The 20,335-nt window shown below is 40.0% G+C and overlaps 1 protein-coding gene across 1 annotated transcript in view; it reads right to left on the reverse strand.

Annotated features, from left to right (window-relative positions):
- LOC130172123 (proprotein convertase subtilisin/kexin type 4-like) overlaps nucleotides 1-20,335 on the reverse strand; it is a 177,801-nt gene that overhangs the window by 126,259 nt on the left and 31,207 nt on the right. Inside the window, exons 4-6 of the mRNA XM_056380558.1 lie at nucleotides 17,525-17,606; nucleotides 10,961-11,064; nucleotides 5,249-5,354 (exon numbers count right to left, since the gene is read on the reverse strand). Of these exons, the coding sequence (XP_056236533.1) occupies nucleotides 5,249-5,354; nucleotides 10,961-11,064; nucleotides 17,525-17,606 (292 nt within the window). The remainder of the gene's footprint in view (nucleotides 1-5,248; nucleotides 5,355-10,960; nucleotides 11,065-17,524; nucleotides 17,607-20,335) is intronic.

The following is a 20,335-nucleotide window of genomic DNA, read 5'->3' on the forward strand; positions in this document are numbered from 1 at the left end:
GTTATTGCTGTTTTATCAAATCAGTAAGTCACAACAGCAGCTCTTATGAAATGACAGCAAAATATGGTGAGGAAGTATTTTGGATGACTAATATTTTTGCTACTTTAATAATGGAGGTGCTCTGCAAAGCCTTCAGATGACATTTCCCAGGCACAGACAATGTATGACGACACTTAAGAGAAACTAAGAGGGCAAATTAAATTGCACAACAAAGAGTTGAAAATACTGAAGTTCATTAACATTGCAGTTTTCCTGCAGGACTCTGACCCTTTTCAGTACAACTCTGATGAACATCAGCAGACAGTGGAGTAAATGCTTTTCATAGTGTATAGACACGCCTCATTAAGTCAATCAGCTGGGGTTGTAGAATATCAAAAATACAGCTCTACCTCTTACAACAGCTACGTAAGCCTTCCTAATCAGCCATAAAATCTTTTATCACACCTCCTACATCAACACATAAATGCGTACTGTATGACAACATAAATGCAGCTCTGTATCTGTATTAGGATGACATTATTCTCTCAGTGGACGGCTTTTCAAACTATAAAACCCCACCATCCTCAGCTCACTGTGGTCTCTAATTCTTAAGACATAAAAAAAAGAAGAAATGGTACAGTGTCTACATCTGTGAGAGAAGGCAGTAAAGAGAGAAAAAACTGGATTGGCTCAAATTGATGTTTACCTGTATAAATCCTACACACAGCACAGGGAGACAGCTTATTTAAAAGGACCGTTTCCATGCTCTTTGCAAATCAGTTTGACACAAACAGCCCTGCATTAAAGGACACTGAGCTCACTGAATTATCTTTTAAGACCGCTCACTCTTTGTGTAAATTCTGTCTCTCTCTATTCTTTCTCTCCACCCATCCATCCATCCTTCCACCCCCCTCCTCTGCTCTAATTTGTGTCCTGTGTCTCTGTGTACCAATGACATGTAATGACAATGGTGTAAACGCTGGTCGATATCGGAGTGTTTTTGGGCCATGTGGCCATGAGGGACAGAGGCCGGTGTTGATAGCAGGGTGACAGGGACACTGTGGGGCTGTCATGAGATAAGATGGGTGTGTGGGAGGGTGGGGGTGGGGGTGGATGCAATTTCACTGATGAATCTATATTCTTAACCCACTCACCGGTCATAATCAGCGGACGACAGCCTAATGACTGCTGTTTATGTTGATTCACACAGCATGTGACATGTCTTTTATTCCTACTATGAAAGGGTTTGAGAGCCTCATTGATCAAAGCATAGATACAGCACGTTCAAAATGTGTGTGTAGGAACTGCCCGTACGAACAAGAAAGTTGGTATTTATCAGACGTGGTTCTGTGCTATACAATGAACTATGATAAATCTCACCTACTCTACGTCCATCTGCTTGTGCACGCACAGGCTCATTCACATACAGAAACTCCCCCAGAATGCCACGTCCTTTTAAAAGTCCTAGTAGCTTTAATATATTTGAGTTACTTCTTGTGGACAAAAGATAAAGAGAGACAGTAAAGGTTAAACTGATAGTCTGGGTTATTTGACGTGGAGGTGAGTGATGTACTGCTGTTGACGGGGCCAGCCACAAAAACACGTTTTAGCCACAAAGAAAAGAAAAACACAAAACTATTTCAGTTGAAGTGGACGCTTTATTCTGAATATTTTCACTGTTTTCCCTTGCCGTCAAACCCTTTGGCTCTGTCTGACTCAAACAGCTGATCTGCGGAGTAATACAGTGCACGCTGTAGTTGTGCTTGTGCATAGAGATACGGTAGTTCAGCGATTCTTAAACTGGTGTTCCAAAGGAAACTGTGTTTTTGACGGCAGGATAAAATGGTGAAAATATTCAAAATAAAGTGTAAACTTAAACTTCTATTAGCTTTTTTCTGTGGACATTTTTTAAAGAGGTTAAAACATGTTTTTGCGGATGGCTCCATCTACAGCAGCACATCACTCAGCCTCTGTCCCAGTGCTCCCGCCTGATTCTCCAAACTGGGGCCGCCCTGATGCGAATCTACTGCAGGTAATACACTGACTAAAGATAAGTACCTCAGACAGCCCCACGTCAAATAACATGAACTATCACTTTAAAATACTGTAGTATCCCAGTTGTAGGCGTGCAGGAAAGCTTCCCAGCATTGGTTCAACGGATGCAAGTCTTTGTGTGTGACCTGCTGCTGTTATTGTATTTTAACCTTTAACAACCTTTCAATTGTTTCCACACTTCATTTGTTGTCAGAAAATGAGTTAGACTGCGAGTGATGGTGTGTGCACAGCTCATCAGGCGCCACGTCCCAAATCCATACTACTTCCTAAATCTAAGCAGGCTTTTAGTATGTAGTGTGTGCACAGTAGTGGAATACACTGGAAAGCAGACTGAATGCAAACTAAATACTATCAATTTTTTAGAGTGCTGTCAATGCATACTTTTCTCCCACAATGCAATGCAAAAAGCAAAATATAGCAGCTGCTCAAGGCTGGAAAACCCGTAAATAAATTGTGTGTTGTGATGAAACAGTTCCCAAAACAACATTGGATTTATTGAACATTTTCCTTTTTTGTTAGTACAGATTAATTTGAAGTGACACTCCATGTCGCCGTTTGATGGACCTCTGACATTGCACATTTTATCATTTCCTGTATATACTACAACAGAATTAGTATGTAGTATTGATCTGGAACATGTCTAATGTCTCCCGCCTGAGCACAGAGAGGGGATTAGTTGGAATGATGCTACCCCTGTTGCCACTTCACAACTATACTGTCACATTTTCTCTTCCTAACGTGGCAGACATGAAAACCCTACAATGAAATCCCACTAAACCATATTGTTTTCTCTGACACTTCCACAATTGGCTTCTTCAAAGAGAAATAAAGATACAGTAAGAGGACAAAAAAAGAATAGTTTACTTAGTGAGATTTCAAATAAAGAATTGCAGTACACACACACACACACACACACACACACACACACACAGCCCCAAAAATATAATAAATTAATTATAAATTAGTTTCTATTTAGTTTTTTAATTGTTGCATTTCTAACAGAAAATAAACCTGGCTTTGTTAAATTAATCTAAATGAATGGGACTGAGTTCTTTTCAATGAAGACTGATTACAACTGAATGTTATTAACATATAAGGAGCCACAGGTGCTCTCTGATGCAGGAGAGAAATAAGACAAAATATAGAGTCATTAACAGCATAATTTTACCCTGGATAAAAATGATCTCATTTTCAAATTAGGAACAGAAAAGCATGTTTTCAGGAAAGATGGTGACAATCTATAAATTCTGCATTGTGTGGTTGAAAAGTGGAGTTGGTTTGTGTGTCTGTAATTCAGGAATTACTTTTGATTACACTTGTTGTACATGGTCAGGAGTGGCTTTAAATGTTTGCACATTCTCAAGAAATTTAAATATAGCAACGTATGTGTACAAAAAAGCATGGTTATCCACAAAACTGTGTGTACGCACTCACTGGTTTTACTGAGCTGTGTTTCTGGAGAGTCATGTTAGAGTCCAGGAAGTTCAGAAATAAAAGAAAGATAAAGCAAATCTATCAAATGGTGCAACAATGAGAGAAAAGCCTGAAAGAGCAAAGTCAGAAGCAAAACCCAAACACAGGCACACAAATTGAAGATGGCACAGTGAATGTGATTCAGGGCTTGTAGAGGACTGGCCTCAGATGCCAATTACATTACTTCTAAAACAGAGGGACTGAATTGAAGGATGGAGACAGAGGAGGAGTGTGGAGGAGGAGGAAGAGAGGGAAGAGCAGTAGGATGTGGGTGGAGGGGGGTGCGCTTTCACTCAAAGAAAGATAATTTATTTCATTGTGATATTAAAATCAATAGGCATCGATTGGAAGGTGGCTAAAGGTGAACATGTACATGATCCTTCAGCTGTGAGAGGCAGACTGTCCGAGAGGGCGGGAGAGGAGGAGGGAGAAAAAGAGGAGGGGAAAAGAAGAAGAAGAAGAAGAAGAAGAAAAAACGGGTGGCCAACGAAGAAGTCACCTCCTAGTTAACAAAGAAGGAACAGAAAAAAGAAGGGGAAAAGACCAAGAAAATGAGCGAAAGAAAGAGACAGAGAGAAAGAGTGAGAAAGCTCTTGCCCAGTGGAATCAATACAGAGAGGTGGAGCAGAGTACAATAGCCTCAGAGGAGAGGAGATTCAGTGGTGCAAGTCTAATACTCTGTCTCATACACACACACAGATAAGCACACACACACGTACATTAACACACACACACACACTCGCCCCCTCTCTGAATCCTTTTTGCTCATGCTTTCTCCTGACATTTCCCTCTATATCCTTGCTCTATTTAATTTCTTTCTCTTTCTCTCTCGCTTGCTTGCTCATTCTGTATCCACCCTCCACCCCTCGCCACCCATACCCGCACGCGTGCACACACACACACACACACACAGGCTCTGTCTGTATGCAGAGGGATGCAGAACAGAGAGAAGGCCTTCTGTCCACAGCAACATCTTTCATCGAAAACAGATACTGAAGCAATAACTGAAACACGGCAAACAGATTCACACGCATGATACAAGTGGGGAAAATGAACACAAGCACACGCACACACACACACACACACACACACCACACACACACACACACACACACACACCATTCCTTATAACGGTGAAACCTGTATAGGTGTACTGTGGATTAAGAAACACTTGGATGTAAAAAAAAAAAAAAAAAAGTGTCACATGAACACTTTAACACACACATACAAGCAGCACACTCCAGCACTACTCCAGCTCTATCAGCACTTGAGACTAGTGAGGCTTCAATTAGTTCTTGATGAATGAGCCCATAAGATGCCGCTCTCTCATTTCCCTTGTTGCCAGATATCCCAGCAATCAGAGAGAAATGAATTCTCATTGTGGCGTGACTGAGACGAAGATGATGGTGGTGGTGAATTTTGGGAGAGGGGGGGCATAACAGAAATCACTCACCCTCTCCACTGAGGGCCAGAGTTCAGCTTCATCACACCAAACTTGACAAGTCCTCTCCAATGTAAAATCTTTTAATAACGCACACTGCTGCCTTTTACAAAATACTGCATAAAAAAGCAGAGTGTATAAAATATTCCAAAATATGCCACAACAGTCTTATTTTGGTTGCAAGAACATCCACATTTGTATAAATCTATATAATGCGCAGTATGAGCCTGCGTACCTATTTAAAAGATCCAATCAGTCTGAAAATGTGTGCATGAGCGTGTTTGTTAAAGTTAAACTCACCATCATCAATGATGCTGACCACCACTCCATGACCCGTGATGTTTTTGCTCCAAACTGGCATCAGATTCAGGTCAAACCTGCTGGAGATGTACTCGCCCTGTGAAAACTAAATACACACACACACACACACACACACACACACACACACACACACACGAATAGTTTATAGTTGGACATAAACACAAATGCATCACTCACTAACAGCAAGTCTAAGACGTGTGCAAAGCCGGTGGTTACATTAACACTGTTGCCAGACCATTTTCATTGGACACTATTTAGTCATTTTGAATTTGCACCTGTTTGCACATTCTCTGGTTTGGTGAAGCAGAGGTTGTGTTTATGCAGATCAGGTGGTGCAGTGCAATTTTGATACTCCGTTTGGCATGAAATTGCACTTGTGTTTCCACCTGCTCATCCCTGTCATGCAATCATTTGCATCATCCTTCTCTTCTTCCTTTTCTCTTTCCACTTTCTCTATTTAGTGTGTGCGCCACGCATTTCGAACATCTCCTATGTTCCTAATCTACAAGTCCTCACCTGCTCCTGCTCACCACCTGACCCAGTCACCTGCCCGCCTCAGGTAGACATGCAACTCCACCTGCTGACACTGTTTCCTTCCTACTCATGATGTATTTGTGCTGCCCCAAACTCTTCTCCACATTATGTAATGTCGCATTGTTGTCACAAATAACTGATAGTTGAATCAGAAAAAAAAACACACACATAGGATATCAGCGAATATGGAGTTTGAAATGGCCGTTAGTTTTTGTTAAGTTCCATTAGAATGTGCTGCAAATACAACCGCAGTAAAACAGGATATTGTTGAGATTTCTCGTAATTGATTCTGCATTTAAAAGTTGGAAAATTCTGGATAAACTATGGTTTTCATGTGTTTACACTTTAGCTGTGTTGACACAAGTAAACTTAAATTACATTTGTAGTAATTTGGCAAAGCACATGCTAAACTAACATTAATTTCCAGACAACCTCAGTCCTAGAGTGCTGTGCTCTTTGTCATTACTGTGTCAACTCCAGTCGTCCCGTCTTGCAGTTTCATTGCCGGGAGCTCTACACAGTGCTTTAACAACGGACACAGCGGTCAGTTGGCTATTAACATTGTCGCCTTTGCAGCCACAGTTAAGAAGTTGTGTTCCTATTCATGACAAATTTCTTTGTTTCATTTTAAGTTTTAATTTATTAAAAACAACCCAAAGGAGCATTTTCATGTATCAAAAACTACAGTAAGCTTTGTCAATATCCACTACCAGTACAAGCGTCAATAAAAAATTCCACTTCTACCCAGTTCCGGTCAGGACCTCACTGTGCCTACTCATGTTACTTTCTTGTGGTCTATATACTGAATGTGAATATACTTCCTGCAGATCTGTGCTATGTGTGCATGAACAGACATATACTGTATGTATTTACAGTAAGCTGTTGGGTTGTGTGTCTGTGTGTAGGGAATGTGTGCACATCCCTGTAGCTTGTGTCACTCAGAAACAATATGGGTGTTCAGGGTGGCCATAAGGAGCCCAGAGAGTTCATGTGAAAGTCACAGAGACGGGTGTTTCATCCTCGCACCTCAAACTAAAACAATACACCCACACACACACACACACACACACACACACACACACAAATCTGCAAACACATGCACAGCAGTGACCCAAGCATGGTGAGGTAAAAGAGCCAACGCTGTAACTCCCATGAGCCTTAGTGGCTAACAAACTACATGCATCCAGATGAAAACCTTAACACCATCATAAACATATTGTACACACACAAAGACTTTACAAATACAACTTAAATGGTGCATATGCAGACACACACATGCTCACAGGCACTCAACACACTTCATACACACAAAGCTGCACACACATAAACACACAGACAAAAAGGTAGTGAACAAACTGTCTCACCAAAAATGTCAGCAGTTGCCCCAAACTCCCCTGCCCACCCACACACACACACACACACACACACACATACACACACACACACACACACACACACACACACACACACACACACACACACACACAAGCAATTTGATATTCAAAGTGAGTGTTTCAAGAGTCTTCAACTCTGTTGTTGTTATCATGATGAAGAGAGGGAGAGAAAGAGAGGAAGAGAGCGCACAATGGGGAAAAAAACGGCTTAGTAGGGGGGTAGTGTGTCTGTGCTTGTGTGTCTTTGCATGTGCGTGTGTTTGTTGTGTGTTCGGGGGGGTTGCATCTGGGGAGCAGTGCTGCTTTGTAGTGTGTGAGAATAAAGCAGATGAATGGAGGCAGCTAGCAAGCTAACGTCCACCAGAGCACGAGGACCGACCCTGGGGAGTGCGCACACACACACACACACACACACACACACACACACACACACACACACACACACAGGGTACACAGACACACACACACACACACAGGGTACACAGACACACATGTGTAGAAATACAGACGCACATCTTTGTGAACTTGGATATAAGCCCACAGAGAGGCATCTTGAACACTGACTCACTTCACACACACACACGGTCATGAAGTGAAAGCCAGCAACGCAAGCTTCTCTCACACGCGCACACACACACACACACACACACGCAGACTCCTGCACAGAATCATAATCATTCTCTAAAGCACTGGAACACAACCAGTCCTCTCCAACACACATATATGTGCACACACAGACACACATACACGCGCACACTCAAAAGCACATAAATACATGTATACAGAGTTGCAAAAAAGTTCATGCAACACTCAAGCAGAAAACAAACACACACCAACACTTTCTCTATGCAGAAGACACACATGCAAACAACAACAACAAAACAATATCTCTTGCTTCTCTGCCTTTATCTCAACTGCCCCTCAGCCACAGTGTACAAACACACACACATACTCTCTCTCGATTGCTCTCACTCACTCAATCTCACACACACACACACACACACACAGTCTCACACACACACACACACACACACACACACACACACACACACACACACACACACACACACACACCATCCACAGCAAGCACGTCCAGGATGCTGTATGGATTTTAGCAGCTTTGAACAAGCTCCTCTGGAGGAGCTGAACTAAGCAAGGATACAGTGAGTCCACTCGCCATGTCTCTGTGTGAGTGAGTGTATATACTGCTCACCAATGATCATATATATAAAATATACACACATTTCCCCCCGCATATTTGGCCCTGACTATATAGATAGATATATACACACACACGCACGCACGCACGCACGCACGTCTGGTCCCTGGCAGGCTACCAACCCTGAGCAGATTACTGACCCTCAATCAATATCCACACCCACCAGAGGCTGATTAAACACAACAGAATGAGAGCAGAGGAGGAGGGCGAGCGAGGAAGGGAGGAAGAGAGAACGAGAGAGAGAGGGAGAGATGTCCTCAACTTTGGGAATTCTTTACATTCTTTTGATTGTTGAGTTATTGATAATTCTGTTCTGTTGTTCACTTTACATAATCAAACTACAGAGTTAAAGCTATATTTTGAAGAACCTCCATCCTCCATCATACCGTCACTTATGAACAATCATGTATAAATGTCTAATCAGAACAGTTAGTGTATGAGACCATTCACATTCATATAGCAAAGCTGTGTCTGATTTCCCTTTTACTTTTGCCCCATACCCCCCCCTTATTCTTTCCTCTCTTCCTCCATTTCTGTTTCTACCACCATCCACCCCCGTCCTGACTCTCACCCCTCCAACTTGCCCCGAGAACTGAGGTGTCAATCAATGTGTTGCCAGTTGCCGTGGTGAATCTCTTGACTCCACTCCCCCCTCCCCCTCCTGGCTCTGTCAGATTCCACCCTCGCATGTCAGTCAAGAGCATCCGCAGTGTTGATTGGCTGAGCCCTGCCGCCCTGCTGTGTGAGCGTGTTTATCTGTATGTCAAGATCACTTATAATACCAAATCAGACATCTTTTATACCATAAAAATGGGTAAAATTACACTTTTGAACATATGCTGCCAATGTAAGAATTACTAAAACTGACAGTGGTCAAATTACGATGTAAATACAAACATATATAAGGGAATAAAAAATAAAATAAGTGTGCAAGGTGTCCTGTTCACATGCTTCACATAAGCAATCAGCAATGTCAGCCAACTGTTGTAAAGATGTACAAGGGTTGATCGTTTTTAATAATAGCGCTTGGTATCAAACTTAAATATGTTATTGTACTGACCAGAATGTGTCCAGGAGAGAACCAATGACTGAGACATGACAGCTCCCTAAAGTGAAGCCTAAACATCTTCATCGCCCCTGGTGGCTCACTGCAGCATATGTCATAAAACCACCCCCTCCATGTTAGCGGATGGGACATGAGCTAACAAATTAAAATGAAAAGTTAATGCCAGATATATTTTTCCCCAACGATAATTTCTATCATTTTAAGCTAGTTCTGCTCACGCTGATGTATGGTGCAAGTGTTCATTCTTCTGATAAGTTTTGCTTTAATTAGTTATGTGAGGCTATAAAACGGGAGTGTGACATCATGACGACTCATGATTGGGTCGGTATCAGTTGATCAGTACTGTGCAGACTCCGACTCCAATATTCCAATATATACAGTATAACTATATCACAATATATCAGCAAAAGGCCTGAGCTGGATTCAAACCAGCATTCAGCCTTCTTAGTGGTATACAATCTATACTGGCTGAGCTACTGGGGCCTCCCCATGAATGTATATCTTAAAGAAACGTTTTTCATGAGCCCAGTCCTTCTGATTAGCTCACTGCTGTGCTTTTCAGCTCAACTTGAAATGAATTTTGTTTAAGTAGTTTTATCTTAGCAATCTATCTGAGCTATCTGGCCTACTGTTTACCTCCACAGAATGACTTAATATCTCCTATTCTGAGATAAATGTATGAAAATTGGTAGAGATTGCAAATAAAAGACAAAGAATAGAGAGTACATCTGCCCAGGGGAAGATCTTTGACTTAATTGAAGTGCACTTGTGCTGAGAGAGAAGAATGAATATCAGAAAAATAGAAAGTGATCTTTAACAAACATTTACACAAACATGTGTATCCTTTGGATTATACAAGGAATTTATTTTCTAATAGAATCAAATTTCTTTTAAGAACTTTTTTAGTAAGTTTATTTTGATCAAGGAGCTGATGAGAGGCATTTAATTCTGATTGAATTCTGATTATTATGTGAAAGAAATGTTGTATATACAGCTCCTGAACAGTCTGGACTGAAGTTGATATTTTGTGCCAGTATTCAAGAGTATAAAATGACATTTCATTCCCAAATATACCAGTTCTCTGGTCCTGTTGGTCTCCACAAACACATATTGGTCAAACAGTGAGAACAAGACTCTGCTGAAGGCATGAGCTTGTCTTGTTGTTGCAACCCAGTTGTGTGTCAGTATTGCTCCAAGCCTCATCAATCCCCGACATCTGTCTGAGTTCAACATGGACAACCCCCCCTTCACCTCCTCTCTCTCTCTCCGTAATCTCCCCACCTCTCTCTATTTTGCCTCTCTCTCCAGTCACACATGAAAGCCTGCCTGACTTATGCCTGTCAGAGGAACATCCTTCACCATGAGGACAAGAGCTGAGAGGAGAGAGAGAGAGAGAGAGACTTCCAGATAAGCCCAGTGAACACAGGCAAACACACACACACACACACACACACACACACACACACAATTACACCCACCAGTTCCCACTGTATGGGCCAGAGCGGGTCATTGAAGGTGAGGGGCTGGTCACTCTTATTCTCCTCAGGCTGTCTGTCAGTTGCATACTCTCTCCTCTGGGAACCTGCAAGCACACAGATCCATTACGTGTGTGTGTGTGTGTGTGTGTGTGTATATGTGTGTGTGTGTGTATATGTGTGTGTGGGTGGGTGTGTGTGTCTGTTTTCTTGTCTTGAACTATGATTTCAGGAAGTCCCTGGTCACCAACCAATGGTGAAAGGCCTCCCAGATTGCCTTTCCCTCCAGTGAGGTGGAATACTTCTGGCAGATTACCATATCATTAGCATATCATTAGCATATCATTGCTGCGGCACAGCTTGGCTCACTGTCTATGAATGTGCTATCGGCTCATCAAGGCCTGCACCTTTCTCTACATACACTACACATTACACTCACTGCGTCTCTCTCTCTCTTTCCTCACATCCTTAGCCCCGGCACATCGCTCCATCTCACTGCCACTCACTCTTTTTCTCCCTCTCTTTCTCTTCGTATGATGGATATGAAGTAGTTTGGTTCATAATACACTGTATGCATTACAGAATTCACACATCAATATCACACCAATTGTTAATGGGGATCTCTCTTTCTGAACTGGCTGTAATAAAATGTTGCACACCAACATGCATGAATGTTGATGAATTGGGTCGGACTGGAGACCCGGCCGCTGAATGCGAACCTCCTGAATGTCTGGTTCATAAGTTATCAGAGAAGCAATCAAAACAAAGGTTAACATCAATGTCAGCTCCAACTGTTCCCTGACGTCTCTGTCCTCTGAACAGCATCAGTGAAACACTGACTATAAATGTGAAACTGCTTTAATTCAGTGTTTTTAACGGTTATAATCAAGTGGTCTGTTTGATTTCCTGAACCACTGACACTGAAGGAATCGAAACCGGGAGAAGCTTGCGGTAAAGACAACAACTCCCATGATACCATGCTATTTCATGACATCATCCGACACCGTCTTTTCTTATTGTTTTGATTGAGAGACCCCTAGAGGCAGAAGTTACATACTGTGCGTTAAACTCATCTATCAACATGAAACCAATGGAGTGCGAGCCCGTGTGCACGCGTGAGCAACAGGATACTGACTGCAGTTCACATAATGGCCACCAGTGTCATTAATAACAAGGGTTTTCTGAATGTTACATATAGTATCTTTAATTAGGAGTGTAATGTCACATGTATTAGTCCTGAACCTTTCCATTCAGTATGCAACTTTCTGTGGTTCAGTGCTCTCTGTGAACCAAATAATTACTGATACATTAGCTTTCTACACTTTAATTAGGCCTTAATATGTGTAGAACATACATTCTAAAATTAGTCCATGGATGTCTGAGTCATATACACAGCGATGTCAGTATGATTCACACCAATGTGAAACCAGAGATAGAACAGTCTTAGATGTTAGATGGATATATCACTTGAGAGCCTTAAGGTTTCCCACAAACTTAAAAGTGACACTGGGTGAGAAGTGGTTCCACTGAAAACTGTCAGCTTACAATGATCAACCATGCAAAACAACAGCATTATCCAAATGAGTATTTAACAGTTGCTTGGCACTATAATGTAGAGATCTTCATGGGACCAAAATATTGGGCCCAATCCAAAATGGACCCATAACAAACCTCTCTGACCCTCATGTGCATAAATGCATTTTTGAACAAGAGAAAAAGTGAGCACAGTCAGACGCGATCCAAACAGACCTGAGGATAATTGAGCCCAATCCAAAATGCAGTCAACCCAAACGGACTGTGATAGAGACCAGCAACACCGTTAACAAGCAGCAATGGTAGAAAAGCACATGTCCAAAAAATTAATATAAAGTCAAAGAAAGGAATTAAAAAAAAAAAAAAAGTTTCCTATGCTCCAAAGACTAATTTACAAAGTCTTATTATCACCTCCTGTCACCAACTCATAGACATAAGATAATTAGTTTGTAAACAATTTAATATGTGTATTCAATTCGGAAAAATAATTGTTTAATATTTCTTAATACACAGACTACTGATTTCTTAAAATATAATATCTTATCTTTTTGGGTCCACTGGGGTATTACACATACTGAAACAAAGATCAAAGACATTATCCAGCGAAATTAGACAATTTTGACACAGCCAGTAATGAAAACAAATAAATTGACATTTTGTGAATTTGAGATGAGAAGCTACCAGTCTGTCTGATGTGAATGAAGCTACAAACAGGAGAAAGTTAGCTTAGCCTTGCATAAAGACATGAAACAGGGGAAAACATCCAGCCTGACTTTGTCCAAAGGTAATAACTCTGCTTATAATACCATCTGGAAAGCTTTCTAATTAACATGTTGTATAAAGATTATACAAACAAAATACAATGTGTTAATAATCATATGATGGAGCATTACTGACATGTTGGTTTATTTTTCTTATCGACCAGTGTTTGAGTGCCTTAATTCTTTCAGTAAGAATCATAATGAATGAGCCTCTGTTTAAGGTTTCCATCACTAAATAAATGCTAAAATGTAATTTGTTTCCCCTGCTGAACCAAAAAAAAACACCAAACCGTTAAATGTTCTGTACCATTTAGGGCTGACCAAACAATTTATTTATTATCAAAATCACAAAATGACCAAGTGCAGTACATGAATTGCAGGAGTTGCAGGAGTTTTTTGATAAAAGCTAAAATGTGTCACACCATACCATAAATGAAGTGATGAAACAATATGGTGCTACAGAGATGCCCTGTCCTACAAATCATATTCTCCAGATGTAAGGGAACATGCTTGCAAAAATATCATCATCATTTTTATTTTTTTTTCCAGTGAAAACGAAATGCAAAATTTCCTATTTCAACAACAAACATGACTCCTATCACAATATCTGCCAAAATAATTATGATTATTTTTCCATATTGTTCAGTCCTAGTACCATTACACCAATAGTAATACTACTGGTATTATTAACTGTATCCTGCGTTTTAATAGAGTTTAGTGTGCGGTAATGAGGCTTTTCAACTCTGCCAAGAAACAGTGTTTGGAAAAAAATTTGAGACATTTAAAACTGGCACATGATATTGATCACTGGCAGCTTTAATCCAGAAATACCAAGAAAGAAAGATTAGACTTTAAAAAAATTCATATGGGTCAAAATGGACAAGTGCAGTCTCTCTTCCTCTCTCTTTCCTGTATGTGAATAAACACACAACTGCTGTGTAAAGTTTTTTTTTCCTCTTTCTCTTTCACTCTCTCACTTTTCTGTCATCTGTCAGAGCAGCAGCTGACCAACACAGTGAAGACAGTAACATACATTGAGTGAGAGGGAGAGCCAAAGAGACACCGCAGCATGACGTGAGCCAGTTCATTCTTGAACAAACACACACACGATAACACATTACACAAGAATATACATATGACTGGATTTAGAGTAATACACGTGCATGATGTAAGATATTAAACAGCCATAAGACAGCTGCTGTTGTTCTACTGGTTTCATCAAAGAGGTGCATTGTCAAAAAGATCAAAATGACGTTTCAAAGGCATATAGAAAAACGTATGCAGCAAAGACTGACACATACACAAATAAAACAACCCTCGCATTGACCATTTTAATATGGTTATGGTAATATGGTTTGTTTCATTTGGTCACCTTTCAATGCCGTCATATCCCCTATGTGCATACGTCGGCACTGTCGATGCCTGCCAGAAGCTAAAAATTGACTTTTATCTAGTTTTAAGCCACATTTTTTAGATACAAGTCTTACACCTTGTTCATTTTCAACTGTGTATTTTAATTGGATGATCTGGATCATCAGAGAAAAAAGCTGAGTAAATGTTAGGCAGCTCAGCTCCCAGCCCCTGTGAGACATCCTGTGTCCACCAAAGAGCGTCGGTGAATCACTGATTTTTTATGTGAAACTGCCTTATTCGTTGTTTCTACCAGTTTTAATCCCCTGGTCAATTTGTCGTGGAGAGGAGGACACCTCTGCGGATAATTCGGCTGGTGGTAAAAACCTGCTGAACGTCTGGTTCATAAGTTATCAGAGAGACAATCGAAAAAAAGGTTAGCGGCAATCTTAACTCCCAGCCCCTCTATGGCGTCTCATGTCCATCGTATAGAAACACTCATTTTAAACGTGAAACTGCTTCAGTCAGTGCTTTCAACGTTTATAATCACCTTGTCTGTTTGTTTTGGAAAGGAGGAACCCTCTGCAGATAATTCGGCTCCCAGTAAAAACCACCTAAACGCCTGACACTGAATGAATCTAAAGCGAAAGAAGCTTACGGCACCGGCTCCTATGATCTCACGCTATCTCACGACATCTCACGACATCATCCAAAGCCATCTTATGTTATTGTTTTGCTTGAGAGACCCCTAGTGGCAGAAGTTACATACTGTGCGTTTAAGTACCAATGAACCGAACACGTTCAAATACAACTCACTCATTCCTGTAATGCTTGACACTGGACGGTTTCTAACACAACTGTTAAAACTGTTAAATTTGACATGTAAACCACTTTAGAAATAAAGTATTTGGATGTTCAGTTGGAAGAAAGACTCAAATACTTAAAAGGAGTAAATTAACTTGGTAAAACAGCTGAAATGCTGAAAAAGCGCCTCGGGTATCACCGCCACTCTATGAGTATTTCTAACACTGCAAACTAATTTGTTATGTTACACTCAGACTGCAGCTATCCAAAACCTTTGAAAGCCACAATGTAGTTACTACAAGTATTTTTAAAGCCGTGAATACATGGTAATTTATTCACAAGAGCTTTATTTTTGACACGTTTTTGTTTCTCACTTTTATTTAGCTCTCTCCATGTAAATAATCACATTCTGAGTGCATCTAAACATCTTCTACTGCCTGTTTTTATACACAACACATTACACTAATACAGTGTTTGAAATACTTCGAAACTGTTGTTGAATCAGTGGCAAAATAATAAGCCAAAAAGTCAAAAGACAAATTTATCTCTAAGCTTAATTAAAGCTAGCATGTATTGCTGAAACGGGCCAGACTACGGTTTGAGAGCCGGAGCTATAAAATGAAAAACTGTCAAAACTGTCTCATCTCATTCAATCCAGTTTGAATAATTTTTTTTTCCTTTTAACAACATATTTTCAGCCCTCAATGCGTGGCTTTCCAACTCAAGAGATTTAATGTACTGCTTACAGTTTTCACTATAACATGGTGGAGTTGCTGGATCATTATTATGACCAGGAATAGGCTGGAAATCATTTCTTAGTGTTTTACACTCATAGCAGAGGCTCCTGTCAGGGAATCTACCCACTGTCTGCAGTGGGATGCTTGCTGCTGTCTCGAGGACATTCGTTAAAAGGATTACTCCTGCAGCGGATGACTTCTCTACTTGCTCTCCTCTTTGGAGTTTGCTCCTCTGTCTTCTGCTGAATACATCCAACTGCATTCTTTTTCTCCTCTCTGGGGAATGTGTATGTTGGGACATGTGAAGATGGATGGGATGATGCTGGGTGACAGAAGTTTGTCACTGTTTTCCCTAAACCATAAGTAAATGTACATATAGTTTACATGATGTAGAGGTATCAAAAGTTAGACTCTTTGCTGCTTGAATCTCACTGTTAGAAACAAATGTTGCTCTACGGATATCCACAAATACAGCAAAAAAAGAAAAAAGCAATACAAGCAATGTATTACTTCCGACAACACTGACTAAAATGTCCTGCAAACTTTTCCGTTAGCAACAGGCTTCTTTTAGCTTAGCTGGTGTTAAACCGACAAGATCCATGCAGTAATATATAGCTCAAAGTTGTCTTATGGATCAATTAAATGATCATAAACCTAATGAAAGCCTGTTAAATAAAGAAGACATTAACATTAGGAAGCCTTCTATACTGTAACTGATATGAAGTGGTCACTGCACAAGTGGAATCCGTTGCTTGCAGGGTCTCGTCTCTCAGCTGTGGCACGTTTTATGGCAGTGATCCATTTATTGTCGTCATTCAGAATCAGGAATCCAATAAAATGCTTCCCCTTTTACTTGCTCTCGGGTGTTCTGGCATTCCAGTGTGAAACAAATAGCTGCTAGCGGTCATTAACCCAGCAATAGCAATACTTTCGCTACTCCTGCCAATATGGCGGTGTTTTCATTTTTACTGATGAATGCTGGGATTGCATGAAGTCAACTGCTGGAGCTCTATTCACTCATGGCACTACCTCACAGGTCCACACACGGCTTTACCTCCAGGTCATTTTGTAGCCAGGAAAATAAACTTTTCCTCACATTAATATATCTGTGAAAGTGTTACTTATTACCAGGCTGAAAATTTGTGTTACTATAAGTGTCTATGGTTATAAAAGTATTTACCATGAGGGTTATAGGTTCATTACAAATAGTCAGTCATGTTAGACAAATGAATACACAAATCACATCTTATGTTATATCTTGGAGGTAAATACAGATGTGAAACCAAGTTTTCAGTGGCTTTCAAGGTCTGTATTTTCAGCAAATAACCAGCACTGTAAAAAGAAAGCGTGACTGGAAAAAAAGCATTTTAATCAAAACTTACTGTGAACGATACTGTGGTCCAGTCCTGTCACAGGAGCCCGTTTGTCTCTATAATAACTGTACTGCCTCTGTACCCAGTGAACCTGCGAATCACAACATAAATTACTTTGAGGACAGTGTGACATTATGTTGGCATTGGTAAATCACTAAAATATTAGAAATGTTCAGTTATGTTTTAATTTGTGGTCAAAACTAAAAAAACTACTAAATGCTACTACTACTAGTAGTATACTAGTACTACTACTAGATGTTCATGTACTACATCTCTAATAATCTTCTCAAGTCTTGCTTTTGCTTTGTATGGTTATTTGTCTAGAATATTGTATTTATGAGGATAAGAAAACAGTGAAAGGTGCGAAGCATATGAAATGTTTTGGTTTATTCTGTTTCATTCTGTTTTGAAACTGAGGGAAATCCACAGCACAGGGAGAGTTGGGTATCTTTATGGGGGAGAGTTAAAGGTTTCCTCTTCATTAGTTCAAAGAGTACTCGCTTGCTCTGTCCTTTGCAGTCCCATTGTCCTGGGTTAAAAGCAAGGAAAACACCACCGCCTCACCTACACCTCTGTCCTCCACAGCACACACGCACGCACACACAATTTCTTTCATAGGCTGCTGCTTGCAGCTTTGATCTGATAAGAGGCTGGTCCTTGTGTGCACTATATCAAACAACAGATCACAGACACACACGTAGACACACACATATCAGTGTCAGTCCACTATTGTCCTCTTACACTTAAATCAGAGTGGAAGAGGTTGAATATAAATACTATTGAGAGGCGGCTGCAGTCTTTTATGTCGTAAAAGCCTGCTTGCTTTATTCCCCCTTCATGTTCTTCAATTAGACTCAATTAACAAGAGGCAGGAGCTGGTGTGAACTTCCCAAGAAGTGGATGTGATACTTGTACAGTTCTGTAGATGTAATCAAATTACTGTTTATATTAGGCTGATTATATTCATTTACCTTGATTTAAGGTGAGATTAAGTAAAAACATAATAAGCTCATTCTAATACTTAACTTAATGCACATATACTGGAGGAGATGTCTAATTAGCTAGAGAAACATAGACATTATCCTATTTACAATGTTAGGCATACTTGACATTTTTAAAACAAATATAAAGTTTTAAGATTTAAATACACAGTATAGGTATATCATAAGTGATTACCTTTCATTTAAAACTACATATCTGCACTTAAAGTACATTCACATAAATATCACAATGTTGGCTCAAAAAAATCCCACACATACAGATGTGAGCAGACTCCTGATGTCAGCATGATCTAACCACAAAGTTCTCACTCTTTTCTAGAGATCTTTTTCCAGGACATTTTCAGTGATGATCTAGCTCATGACATACAGGAATCACACCATACAACAATATGTTCCCATCTGTGGAAGTCTGATTTAAAATGAGTGCAGTCTACACTTGTCTATACTTATCTAAGAAACCATCTCTTACATGCTTAATTAATTATGAAATTATGACAAATTGATTGCAACAACTTTTGCTATGTAAATAAAATTCATCATTATCATCATCGTTATTGATTTATAACCTGGCTCACTTTTTTCTTATGGATTATATTTACCATTGCTGCCTGAACACCAATAACTAAATAGCCTGCCAGGAACATCAATAACACAAATAATAGCCTGAGAAATCTTAACTTTACATAGCTACATGTACAAATTCGAAGTTGAATTGCTAAGATTATTTACTGCACTTCACACTTTAGCCCCTTCACTAGCAATAGGAAATTAAGTTTTCAGCGAGGTTAATCACACCAACTCTGAGCTACAGCTACAACAGTTAAACATGTCACGTCATATTATGGTCTCTTTTACCTGAACAACGCAGCAATGGGTTTAAAGCTTGTATGTATCATACATCCATGGTAAGTGACGCTAGCAAAGATGCTAGCAAAGTAAAAAGAGCCATTAGCGAGTATTTAGCCGGTGTTTGACTAATATACAGCTGGGCACCTCATTGTATTGACCCCGGCTTCTCGTATTATTATTATTACCCGACTCGCAGCAATCAACCAACATACATTTGAAACCTTTGCACCATAGATGTTGAATCACAACCCTTAAACCTTTAGCTACAGGCAAAACAAGCTAGCGAGCAACTGAACCAAACATGCTAATCCATTATTGAACAGTTCAAAACAAGTTGGGAAGAATACGTTCATCTATAAACCTAATGAAAAACGATGCATTCACAGCACTGCCAAACAAAACCAATGGCAGCCTATACAAAATACTGTCATTCATAGCCTACAAATGAACGTCAACCTTATCCTGAACATAACGTTGGACGAAAATGGAACAATATTAAAATACAACAACAACACAAGATTTTCTAGGACATTTTACGTTTTCCTCTTATTTTCCATGTGTTTTCCATAACTGGAAAACTGGTCACCTGTTTTCCAGGTTGTCCAGGACACTAGGAAAGGACGCTGGGTCAAAGGTCAGTTACAGTGAGCACATGCTTTCAATTATCTTTCAACTAGTTTAAATTTATATTTGACAAAAGTTTTGTTAAAAAAAAAAATAGCTACAATCTAACATGTGCTACACCTTTACATTCATTTATATCATACACAGTCTGACTGTTTTCACCAGTTAACAACTGGAAGGCCTTTATTATGAAGTGGCTGCAGGAAGTGAACCCTTGGTAACGGATATTATGACCTTCTTTACCCACTGTATGATAACATTTTTTATCTAAAACAAGATATCAATAATTTTCTGGTCCTGTTTAATTGTCAGGTTAGATATAATCTTTACTAAAGATGCAGCCACT

The sequence above is a fragment of the Seriola aureovittata genome, chromosome 7 (assembly GCF_021018895.1).
Source record: "Seriola aureovittata isolate HTS-2021-v1 ecotype China chromosome 7, ASM2101889v1, whole genome shotgun sequence".
NCBI lineage: Eukaryota > Metazoa > Chordata > Actinopteri > Carangiformes > Carangidae > Seriola > Seriola aureovittata.